Genomic DNA, 13,015 nt, shown 5'->3' with positions numbered 1-13,015 from the left:
ACAAAGGTCTGACACGCCTTGTGTTCCAATTGATAGATGCATGGATTTGCATGAAATAAATGCTATTGTGCAAAGTTTTAATGGATTTAGCATGAAATTCATTTGCCCACTTTGTTTAACTTGAAAGTATTGAGTGTTATTAAGAACTGGAGAATATTTACAGATTGAAAGTCAGTAGTTCAGACTCTTTCTGTGATGGCTTATCAGTAACACACGGATTGATTGTCAGGCCAAGTGCTGGAGACAAAGATGTGTGGCTGATGTAATGCTAATAATGCAAACCTATCCTTCAAGGCTTATCGTAACCAATGTAATTAATGAAATGCAATTATTGATTTCTGTTGACTTGCAGGGGAGAGGGAAGGGGTGCTTTAAGCTCAATTCTGAAGTTTGAAGCCATCTAGCATGTTATTTTTATTTTCAGCTTTTCAACATTTCAGTTGCTACATTTATTTTCTGCAGCCTGTTTTTACCTGTTGTCCAAACATAATTTGCTTCATTTTATTGCAACATGCAGTCATTAGCGTCACATGATCTGTTTCAGGAATATCTTGGGGATCATCACAAAGAAGAACATTCTAGAACACCTCGAGCAACTAAAACAACACGTCGAACCTTTGGTGATTAGTCACGGCAGATCTGCTCAATAGAGGAATGAACTATTATTTAACTACTTTTAAAAACTACAGCGAGAGGAAGCATGAAACTGTGAAATGAATGCAATTACAAAACCCCTCTACTCAAAATTGTTCTGATTTTTGAGAATAGTGGAGATCATGTATTTTAATTGGAAGCATAAAAGTTGGTCTGACTTCTATAGCTGTGAAGAAGAAGTCTTTATCTAATTGGATTAAATTCGCCAGCTATTGGTGATTTATTTAATTTTTACCGAGACCTGTGCTCATTTTATTTCTGCCACAGGACAAAGGGTCTGAAAATCGGCAGTCTGCTAGTGTGTTCTATAGCCAGAGAAGCTTGACCAGTTTAAAGGAAGGTGAACAACTAGAAGCGCCATCTATGGCTCTTGTTTATCTACTGTTTGATCTCCGTTGCCTTCTCAGCCAACATTTGCAAGCATATATTTCTTTTCCTTCATTAACAGTAAAGGTGTGAGGTTCACGGACTACTGATGCAAGAAAGTTAACGTGGGGCCTGGTACTTTCAATGAGTTGCAAGTGGGATGGTTTGGAATTACATTTGATGTGCTGATCGCAGCAAGTATCATCCACTAATTAATTCCTGGCTCCTTTTGACTTCTGGTCCAGTGACAACTGCCTGCTCCTTCAACGCTTGACATTATGTGATTTAGAAAGCATCACTTCTTTCCAAGTCACAGGACATTTTCACCATATATTTGCTGTGCATTTTTATTCCTTCCTTCAGGTGATTACATCATTGGGAGAAGGTGGGTGGAGTGAACGAGTCCTGAAGTCATTGTTGAATGAATTATGCTCGATGGACCATCTGACTTCCTTTCAGGCGCACCCAGTGCACCATGCATTGAACCAGCTCAGAGGGCATTGGTACTGGTGGGTCATCCAGAGTGATCAGAACTCTCTCCTGTGGCAAAGCAATGCTGGAATTCTCTTCCTATTTCCTGCAAATATGAAACATCTGCAGTTTTGAAAATTGTCTATAATTAAACTGTTGATGTATCAAATAACAGAGGGAATAGTGATCTAGCAACAGTGTTGCATTTGCTCAATACTGATGAGACTCCAGAGTGGAATTAGGACAGATGTTGACCGGCAGGACTCTCAATCTATTTCCTTCCTGATGATTGGACGAGGTTTAATATTTCTGCCTATTTTCTTCTGTTTAATGAAGGGAAGTTTATAAGGGCCTGGCTCTGGCCAGTGACAATCCAGACCAAAGATCTTGCCAATGTAGTGCTTGGGGTCCATGCAGTGAGCCTTGCAGTGGTGGATTCTGCATCTGGCAACGCAACGCCACTCCCTACAAGGCTCCGGGAACTGTCAAGAACCCAAGTTCCATTTTTATAATTTTTTTTAAAGATGAAAGTTTAGGGGAGATGTCAGAAGTGTTTTTTTTAAACCCAGAATGGTGGTGTGTGCCTGGAATGCATTGTCAGGGATGCTGGTGAAGACTGGTACACTAGGGATATACAGAAGACTTTTAGCTAGGCATGTAGATGTAAGAAAAATAGAAGGTTATGGGTGTGAGGTAGAGAATAATTATTGTGGTGGAGTAGGTTTACATCAGATGGCACAACCCGTTCTGTCCGGTAAATGTTTTCTGTTCTAAAACAAAATCCATAGTGTCTGCACCCTTGAGCATTCTATGGCTGCTAGCGCTCAGTAACTTGCATCTGTCCCGCTAAATTGTACAAAGGAACGATGATTGCCAAAACAGCCTGTCCTCGTACAAGGCCCCAGTTGGTGAACTTAAAAAGGGAATTTGCAGTTTGTTGAGCGAGTAAACTATTAGTAAAATTGTAGGTTACCCTCAGGAGCTGCTGTCTTCCATTTCCATGAGATAGTGTTATTCTCCAAATAAAATCCCCCAGGATCAAAACCTGGTTCATTTGACTATCAATGAGCTATTCAGAGACTGAAGTCTGCCCGCCACAACAATAATAATAGCCTGATCATCCAAGCCTGGTTGAAATCTGTTACCCTGACCTGTCGGTCAATATGTCGTGGTTTCTTTTTACGATTTCTAACACAAAAGAAGCCATTCATCCCAAATGGTCTCTTTTGCTCTTTATGCTCCACATAAGCCAAAATGTAAAGTTGTAGCGCTCACGATATGGTAGCGCTGCGAAAAGAAAGGAACACGTCTTTATTCAAACAGACTGCGCTACAAAAGCAGTACTGCAAACCCCCCCCACCCGCAGCGGAGGCTTATGGGAGTGACGTCAGTGCACAGTCCCAGGAGCAGCACTTGCTTCCACAGCCCACTCTTTAACCCTGGCGCTTCTCCTCAGTGAGGAGGCGGTCTCTACACTGTGTGTAGGCTGTCTGTTGTGGCAATTCGGCCCCTTGTGCATGGGACCAGACTGCTACACCAACCCCGACCCCAGAATCACAAACAGTTCTCACATTGTTTTAGAGTCCTTAGGAGGGCAGCCATGTTGCCACATCTGAGGAGCAGGGAAAGGTTCCATGCAATCTAACTGGTCCCATTTCAAACAGTCCATAGTGAACATGTCCTGTCTACCCCCAACGTCCAGAGTAAAAACCACCCCATCCCTCTTAAGCACTTTAAAAAGTCCATCGTAAGGGAATTGTAAAGGGGTTCCTGGCTGGCCCTTCCTGATGAAAATGAAATCCGCAGTTTTCAAATCTTTTGGGGCATGGCAGGGTTGGGTGCCGTGTGTGGTAGTAAGGAGTAGGCGTGGGTTGTCTATGCTGTCCCTTAAACACTGTAGACGTCCATGACATTGGGTTGAGGTTCAATGGAGCTGAAATGGCGGTCATCTGGAATGGTGAATGGCGTCCCGTAGACTATCTCAACCGATGAGGTGGGGAGGCCTTTGGGTGTTGTGCGGATGCCGAGCAGGAACCATGGGAGTTTGTCCAACCAGTTCAGGCCCTGGAATCGCGCTTTTGGAGACACTTTCAAGTGGCGTTGAAAGTGCTCCACCAGTCCGTTCGCTTGGGGTGGTAGGCAGTCGTGTGGTGTAACTGGCTATCACAGAATTTTGATAGTGTTGTCCTCAGGGAGGAGGTGAACTGCGCTCCTCGGTCAGAGGTAATATGTGAGGAGATGCCGAAACAAGCGACCCACTGTGACATGAATGCTCGCACGTCTCTGTCTCAGGATGGCTCTGGCCAGCGTGTGAAACAGTCGACCACAGTAAACAGGTACCTCATCCCTTGGCTGATTGGCAGTGGTCCCACGATGTTCATGTGGATATGGTGGAAACTGTTTTCAGTAGGTGGGAAGGTGCCTCGGTGTGTCACTGGATTTTGGGACGTTGACATTGTACGTAGGTCTTCACCCAGTGAGAGACTTCGTGGCATAGTCTGTGCCATATGAAGTGATCTGAGACGAGGCAAACCATTGATCTGAAGGAGAGGTGCGAAAGTCCATGCACTTGGTTGAACACCTGGCGTCTCCAAACAGCGGAAAGGATGGGCCTCAGGTAGCCAGTGGACATGTCGCAAAGGAGTAGTGGTCCTCCTGGTTCAGGGGCGAAATCCTGTACCTGCAGTCTTGTGATGGCCGTGTGATAGGCCTGGGTGTCTGCATCCTTGGCCTGGTCCCTGGCTAGCTGGGCCCTGTCGATACCACCCGTAACGTTGGAGATTGTTGGGCATGAGAGTGCGTCTGCTACTACATTGGACGTCCCTACGAGGTGTCAGATGTCTGTAGTAAATTCCGAGATATAGGAAAGGTGGTGTTGCTGTCTGGCCGACCATGAGTCCGAGATCTTTCCCAGTGGTTCGTGGTGTGTGTATGCCAAGAATACCCGACCTTCTGGGATGTACCTAAAATGGCGTATGGCCATGTGCAGAGGAGGCATCTCCTGACCAGAAGCACTGAACTTAAGTTCGAGTGGCCTCCGGTTCTTGCTGATAAAAGCAAGTGGTTTCCATTGTTGATCGATCCACTGCTGCGCTGACTGCTTTCTCGGAGGCGTCCGTCGTCAGTGCAAAGTGGTGTCTGGGTCTAGGTGGGCCAAGAAGGTGGCTTCAGATAGTGCTGTTATGGTTGCGTCAAAGGCTTGGAGTGCTTCAGTGGCCCAGGTGAGAGTCTTCTCACCCCTTTGGGAACACTGCAGATGGCCTCTACCTTGTCAGGCAGTGGCACGGCTCCCGTGCTGGTGATACGATGACCCAGGAAATCGATGGTGTCCAAGCCAGACTGTTGGGGTATGGTGAAGGGAAAAACCTGGAAGGTTGCTGCGTTCACTAGGCGGCACTTGGTCAAATCCACCAGCAGTTCATTGGCCCACAGAAAGTCTGCCCCTAGGAGAGCCTGACCACGGAGGCGACTGCGCACTCCCATTGGAAAACTGTATCCTTGGTTTCGTAGCTGGGGATTGTAGAACCGTTGGCTGCCTGTAAGGGGAAACCTTGGGGCTTGTTTCTTCTCTCAAAGAATGTGGGCAGTATGAGGCTGATCTTGGCACTAATGTCCACAAGGAACAGTCACCCAGTCTTCAGGTCCCAAAGGTACAGGAGGCCTTTACTGGCCCCGAGGCCACTAATGATGGCTGGCTTAATTATTTCCCCGTGTCCGGGTGTGGATTCGGGGATATTACAGGGAGGGACGCAACATCGGGCATGATGGCCCCTTTGACGGTGGTAGTAGCAGTAGCCAGTAACCTTGTCAGTGCTGGGGAGGGGGGTTGAGTAGTCCCTGCTGGTGTGGTAGCACCCACTGCACAAATAGGCTGGACATGGATTGAGATTGGCTGAGGGGTTCGGAAAAGCCAGTCCGCTTCCATGGCCACAAGGTGCGGGTGAGCAAAGTCCATATCGGAGATGGCTGAGGCAAGATAGACAGGCAACTTCGACAAGAATAGGGCTTCTAACAGGAAACACTTGGTGTGTCTGTCTGCTAACACCACTTGTTCCTGCATAAGGTCAGAGGGGTTGCGATCCATTAGGCCCTGTGAGTTAAGTACGACAATGGCCCGTATGTGCCAGTACTGCGAAAAACCCCCCCACCCGCCGCGCTGGCTCACTGGAGTGACATCAGCGCACAGTCTCAGGAGCGGTCCACTTCTCCTCAGTGAGGAGGCGGTCTCTGTGTGTAGGCTGTGTGCGTGGTGATTCACCCTCTTGTGTACAGGGCTGGACTGGAGAGCTACAATGTTATTAGTGAAGTGTGTGTTTGTATGTGCACGTCTGCACGTGCGCATTTGTCTGTATCTGCGTGTGTGAGACATGACCATAAAAAGTAGTACGTTGTAAACCTGTGTGAACATGTACAACTTACACACAAAATATATATTTGCAGTGAATTAGATTCCATTTAATATATTTTATTAATTAAACTGATTATTTTTGTTTTATTCTAAGAAGTTGCCCCAAATACACCAAAATAAACCTGCATTTTTGGAAGGTGGGAGGAAACCAGAGTACCTGGAGGAAACCCCCGTTGACACGGGGAGAACAGACAGCGCCAGCCAGATTTGAACTCTGGTTGCGGTGCTGTAATCGTTTTGCACTAATTGTTACTGTTATAACCCTTTTTACAACATTAGTGTACAGTAGGCATGTTCTGTTTTGTGCTTTATAGCTCATGGTCAAGATTGCCTCAGTGGTAAGAGACTGTACAAGTCATAGAGATCACCTTCCATTTTCTTTAACAGTGACATTTGGTATGTATAAACATTGTTTCACCTCCTCGTGTTTAGGCACCAATGAAATCCTTGTGCTGAATATTCTCACGTTGATTAGATTTGGAAATGATCAGTGCGTCCCATCCTCCACTGCCACCCCCAATCCCCATCTGTCCCTGCTCACCACAGGCAAAGATGCTCACTGCTAATTGGTTCATAGTTCACGTTTCATGCATCCTGCTGCTGTGTGTATACTAACCAGATCAGTGGGGCTGGTCACTATCCAATTTTACTCTCTCTTTTTTCCTTATTTTGTCAAATCCAACCATCTCCTTGTCAAATCCTACAGCTAATACCACTCCCTTTACGTTTTTGGATCAATGAAATTAACAAAACCAATCTTAAATGTTGTTTCCTTGTTGGGATGTAAATATTGGAAGTTGTTAAGTCCAAGCCAATTAGTTGGAGACTCGGTTCCATACGAACACCATTTTTCACCTGCTTTTTCCCAAACCTGTCCTGGCTTCTGGTCGTTGCGGTCCCCATCCGGTCGCTCAAATGAACCTGGTCCTTGATGTTCCTCTTTTTGTTTTCAGGCGGCTCCTTGGCATCATCACAAAGAAAGATATCCTTCGCCACATGGCTCAAATGGCAGATCTCGACCCGGAGACGATCATGTTCAACTGAACAGTTTATCAGAGGGTCCCGAGGAAAATGAGGAGGAAGTCCACCTGTTAAAGAGCACAGAAATCTGACAGCTCCAAAGATTCCAGCTCAAGGGCATCACAGAAGGAAGAGAAAAATCTTGCTGCAGTTCAGGTGCCACTGAAATCTGCTTTAACGTGGGATGGTGTCAGCAGTGGTCCAAGTCAATATTAAAACTGATGTCCACCACTACAAAAAAAACCTAAAAATCTCCACTTCTAAGATTTTTTTTCACTGTTGAGATATGCTATTTACAGATAAAGAGAGGGAAATGGTGAAAATTCCTATGTAAATGGTCCTCCTGCTGTATTTAGACCACTATACTCAGTCATTGGTTTTTGGTGTATCCAGACGTACCAAAACTTGCTACCAGGCATTGCATCTTCACACCAAATGCAGTCCATTCTAGAAATATTGACAGCTGGAGTCTTGTTGTGGGAGGGAGAATGGGGCACAGGGTGCTTGCTTTAAAATGAGCTGTGCTCATTTCCCTGAATGTTTAGCCACTTTTCCACTGGGGAAGCCAAGGAGAACAGAGACCTCATTTTGTGGGAATATCTGCGTCATTGACATGGGTAAATTTACAATATTAAGATCGAGTGAATCCAATCAAAAAAAAGTACCGAGTGTGATGTCCTTGCCTGCAGCATCGGATCTGAAAGTACTTCCTCCAAAATTAAAAAGTTTTTAAAGAAAGCACTTCCTGAGTTGGAGTGGGCCTTAGCAATCTGTGGAATGTTTCATCCGTCCTGCATTTTTCTTTATTCAATGGTTATGTCTGTTATTGCAGGATAAGATGTTTCTCTGTGCATTGATTCCCCACCCCCACTGCCCCATTTCTGTTCCCACAAGGGATTTCCTAAGAATCTCTGGATTACATTTACATTTTCAACAATTTTACACCCACTACATCACACATAATTGCTTGTGTGTCATATCTGAACTTTTAATATTCATGTATGATTATTAATTTTTCTGACTGGAATTTTGCACGTAGCTTTCGATTTCAGTAAACTATTGTGATAAATTGTACATTTCATAGACACAATTGTTAAATAACTTGAAGTTTGCACTAAGTCTCTAACTGTGATGGAGGTGACCTCCAGGATCCCAGTGCAGCATTGAATAGGTTTGTGTTTCTTTTGTTCTGTTGAGCTTCTGGGAGGAGACTGAAGCCCTTTGTGAGTGATTTCAATGGATCTCAAATGTGCTTGAGCAGAAATAAACTCCGTGTGATCTACTTGATTATCAGTTAATTGCTTCCTTGCAGTACATCAGCCAATTAATTTAGCAAAGGTGATCAAAATCTCCAGATGACGTCATTGTAAAATTTAACATGTCAGACAGCATATGCAATTAAAAGATATCTCAGACAGCTTCTGTGGTTGAAATTATAGCATTTTGAGAAAGAGATGGATTGACAATTCAATGCAACACAATGTAGTAACTGAAATAAAACCATGCAAATACTGGAAATCAAATCAATGTGAAACACCAGAGGGGACAGAGCAGGCAAATTAACAATTGAAAATGGTGAAGGTAGATTGACTAATTCAGGTAAAAATCATGGCCAAATATGGTTCTGATGTCTGCGATGAAAAAATCTGGCCATTTTTTCCCCTTCTTTATGTGGTTAAAGACTGTAGCTAGGAGGTTCAGAACCAAAGCAAGTTTGCACCAGTGATATCAACATAAGCAATTGTTTTTTTGTACTTGTGTAACTTCTCTTTGAGGATGTTTCAAGGGAAATTGACCTCAACAACTGCCTGTGTTGCAAGTTCCTCCTCTTTCCACTCTGGGGAAAGAATGTTTGTTGGGTATCTCTGGCAAATTTTGCTTTGATATGGCAATGTGATGTCTACAGAACCGAAAAGGATTCCCTCCAATTGCTTCCTCGCGCCAGTTGGAGCAGAAAATGTGAAAGGAAGATCCTGTTGGGGTGGTGCCTGTGTCCAGTTGTTACTGCTGCCCTGCTTCTGGTTAATGAAGAATGCTTTGTCTTTGTTAACCTGCGATGTTGCCTAGAATTGTATTTAATACTGATCCTCAATGTTATTTTTTAATTTATATTTGGTGTATTAGAATTTCACATTCTTAAGGTGAGCTTAATTATGGTTACTGTGAAAGTCTGATTATATCATATTGTATTAAATTCTCCGTTAAAACAGTAAACCTTTGTTGGGAGTTTGCTTGAGACTTTCCTATGTTGACATATCGCTTTCATTATTCAATGGCCAAGACCCTGAGAACAAGAGTTGGACATCAGGTTACAATTGTATAACATCTTGGTCAGGCGACGCTTTGTATTTTGTGCAGATTTGGTCACCACACTACAGGAAATATGGGGGTTACATTGGAGAGGGTGCAGGAAAGATTCACAAGGATGTTGTCTGCATTGGAGGGCTTGTGTTGAAAGGAGAGAACAGGTCTTTTTTTCTCTAGAGCAAAGGAAACGGTGGGGGGGGGGGGAGGGGTGTTGGTTAGTTCAGAACACTACAGCACAGTAAGGGCCCTACCTATATATTCCCACCAAAAAAAACTCTCCCTACCTCATAATCCTTAAATTTCTTTCATCCACTTACCTCGCACATTCTTGCCTAAAAACAACTTATCCCAATCCACACATTCTAGATCCTTTCTCATTTCCTCAAAATTGGCCTTTCTCCAATTAGGAATCTCAACCTGAGGCCTAGACCTTCACTATAATTAACTTCAAACAAATGGCATTCTGATCACTGGACCCAAAATGTTCCCCTACACATACTCTGTCACCTGTCCTGTCTCGTTCCCTAATAGGAGATCCAGTATTGCACCCTATCTAGTATGTACCTCTATATATTGATTCAGAAAATATTGCTGAACACATTTGACAAACTCCAGGCCATCCAGCCCTTTTACAGTATGGGAGTCCCAGTCAATATCTAGAAAGTTAAAATCTCCTACTATCACAACTTTGTTTTCTGCAGCTGTCCGCGATCTCTATAAATTTGCTCCTCCAATTCTCACTGACTATTGGACGGTCTATAATACAACCCCATGAATGTGGTCATACCTTTCCTGTTCCTCAGCTCCACCCACATAGTCTCAGTAGACAAGCCTCTGGTCTGACTTGCCTGAGTACTGCTGCGATATTTTCCCTAATGGACAATGCCACTCTTCCCCCTTTCATCTCCCCCCCCCCCCCCCCCAGCATTCTATTGTATCTAAAGCAACGGAACATTGAGATGCCAGTCCTACCCCTCCTGCAACCAAGTTTCACTAATGGCCACAATGCCATGATTCCACAGGCCAATCCATGCTTTAAGATCATCTCCCTTTCCTACAGTACTCTTGCATTGAAATAGATGCATCTGAGAACCTGTTGTCTTCTAACGGTGCATGCAATTCTCCCTTCTCCATCTGCTCTGGCCCTCTGGTTCCCATCCCTCTGCAAATCTAGTTTAAACCCACCAGAGCAGCACTAGCAAACCTACCCACAGTTCAGATGCAAACTATCCTGTCAGAACAGACCCCACCTTCCCTGGAAGAGAGCCGAATGTTCCTGAAACCTTTCCTCCTCTCTTTAGCCACGCGTTAAAGTTGCATTATCCCATTTCTAACCTTACCAGCACATGGCTTGAGTCACAAACCTGAGATCACTACCCTGGAGGTCCTTTCCTTCAATCTGGTGCCTAACTCCCTGAACTCTCCTTGCAGGACCTACTTATCCTTCCTATCCACATCATTGGACCCTATATGGACCATGACATCTGGCTACTCATCCTCCCACCTGAGAATGCCGTGAACTCGATCTGAGATATCTGGCATCATATCATCCAGGATACTTGATCACATCCACAGAACTTCTTATCTGTCCCCCTAACTATGGAATCCCCTATCACTACAATTTGCCTCTTCTCCCATTCCCTTCTTAGCCAAGGGACCAGTTTCCATGCCATAGACCTGATCACTGTGTCTTGTGACTGGTAGGTCTTTCCTCAACAGTATCTAAAATGGTACACGAGTTTTTGAGGGGAACACCCACAGGGTGTCCCCTGCACTGCCTGCCTGTTCCTTTCCCTCACCTGACTGTCACCCATCTACCCTCCTGCCTCCTCAGTGTGGTAGTGTCCCTGCAACTCCTGTCATTCACACCCTCAGCCTCTCAAATGATCCAGAGTTCATCCAGTTCCTTAACTTAGTTTTTTAGGAGCTGCCAGCTGCATGTACTTCTCACAGATGAGGTCATCAGGGATACTGCTGCCGGCTTCCCTGACAACCCACACCCTGCAAGAGCATTCCCCTGCCTTGGTTTCCATATCTCTATTTCTCTCTATCGCCACTGCTCCTTTGTTACAGGCCCAGAGGACCCCAAAACCCAGCAGCAATAGAAATTCACCAAGACAAATGGTTACGTAAACAGAAGTTATTTTTAAATTTTCTTTAAACATAAAAACAGGATCAAACTTTTAACTTATTACTATTAACAACCCCCTTCTAATTCTAAGCGCACGTGTATTTAATGTGTGTATAAGTTCAGAAAAGTTGTTCGATTCCCAGTCCAATCTCACTTCTCACTCCTCCAAGTTCACCATTATCAGGCAATTCTTCTACTGTGCACAGAATTTAACATTTATGAAATCTTCACCAGGCTTTGGTGCTTGAAAGGTAAATGGTTACTGCTCAGGAAGGTTCTTGTCGGTTTTCAGAGAGAGGTTTGTTGCTCGTTGGACACCCACAATCTGATTCCTCTGATCAGCCACTTCAGTGTCTTGCCGAAGAAACTTGCCCCATCAGGGTTTTCCAGATGGTAACCTCTTTCTCTCAGGTCACCACAGAGTTCCATTTCTGTTTTCCCTTAGGTGAAACATTATACAGCCAGCCATCTCCTTTTGTATGGATCACAAGGGCTTTGAACAGGCTTACTAAGAACTCGTAATTCATCTACAAAATGGGGTTTCCAAAAGCAGGGACTGTCGGGGCAGCGGGAGCCATCAGGGGGCAGCCTCTGTGGACTGTACAGCCACACCGGGCTGCTTCGGCCTTTGGGGCCGATCTCTGCAGTTCAAAACATGGCAGAGCAATGGCTGTGTTCCCTACCCATAATCTCCCACGCAGCTGAAACTGTTCTGGGAACCATGGAGCGGTTTCAGCTGCCTGGGGGATTATGGGTAGGGAAGTTGGCCATTGCTCTGCCGCATATTTATGACAGGTGGTCCTTGGACCTGGAGGGCGCTGTGAGGTGCTTCTCGATATTAATGGGACACTGGAGCAGCCTTTTAGGGCTGCTGTCTGAACAGTAAGTTCCCATTTTTCCATCCACTCGTAGCCGGTCTCAAGCCAGAGAGGCCTGACATGAAATGGCCTTTAGAGAAAGCCTGTTTAGCTCTTCTCTCTACTTGCAAAACCACATGACCTCCTTAGAACAGCAAACTGCATTCAGACAGATTGTGGTACCGGACCCAATCTTCTGAGTTTGTTCATCTGTGGCTTTCCAAAACAATAATCCATTGCTCCACAGCATGTCCAATTAACACTTTCTTGTGAAGTCCTTCAGCAAAGCAGTTTCCATTGACTTTTCAAAGGCACTGGGAGCCTGGACTGTCTGGTTTGAGCAGAGCTCTTGCATTTTAAATGAGATCTATTTTGAAGTGTTTGTATTTGTTTGTGACCTACACTAAAAAAAAAACCCCACAATTTATCTCCTTTAAAACATATCTATACATAATATAAAACATAATCCATCACACCTTTTAGATTACTACCAATCTCTGCCCTAATTTGCTGGTAATGTGGCTCCTGTGGGAGGAGGTGAGAAACCAAGGAAAAACCTGTGGCCATGAGGTGTTGCACTTTGGGGTGGACAAACCAAAGTAAATGGTAGGGAACTGAGGAGTGCGGTAGAACAGATACATAATTCCTTGAATGTGCTGTCACAGGTGGATAGGGTTGTAAAGAGAGCTTCTGGCACATTCATCGACATAAATCCAAGTACTGAGTACAGGAGTTGGGCTGTTACGGTGAAGTTGTACAAGTCATTGAAGAGGCCAAATTTGAAGTATTGTGAGCAGATAC

The 13,015-nt window shown here is 44.7% G+C and overlaps 1 protein-coding gene across 12 annotated transcripts in view; it reads left to right on the top strand.

Moving 5' to 3' along the window:
- The window catches only part of clcn3 (chloride channel 3), a 217,039-nt gene extending 207,906 nt beyond the window's left edge, over window positions 1–9,133 (top strand). For 7 of the 12 annotated variants that reach the window (XM_069941445.1, XM_069941427.1, XM_069941437.1 and 4 more), the window contains 2 exons: window positions 545–620; window positions 6,853–9,133. In XM_069941445.1, coding sequence (XP_069797546.1) covers window positions 545–620; window positions 6,853–7,011 — 235 coding nt within the window. In that variant the 3' untranslated portion in view covers window positions 7,012–9,133. Of the gene's footprint in view, window positions 1–544; window positions 889–6,213 lie in introns of those variants that run through there. The other 5 variants (XM_069941467.1, XM_069941493.1, XR_011358389.1 and 2 more) reach the window with 4 other exon arrangements.
- The last annotated feature ends 3,882 nt before the right edge of the window (window positions 9,134–13,015 follow it).

Source organism: Narcine bancroftii, chromosome 1 (genome assembly GCF_036971445.1).
Source record: "Narcine bancroftii isolate sNarBan1 chromosome 1, sNarBan1.hap1, whole genome shotgun sequence".
NCBI classification, from domain to species: domain Eukaryota; kingdom Metazoa; phylum Chordata; class Chondrichthyes; order Torpediniformes; family Narcinidae; genus Narcine; species Narcine bancroftii.
The sequence above is the reverse complement of the archived record's forward strand: the minus strand, read 5'-3'. Positions and strand labels throughout refer to the sequence as shown.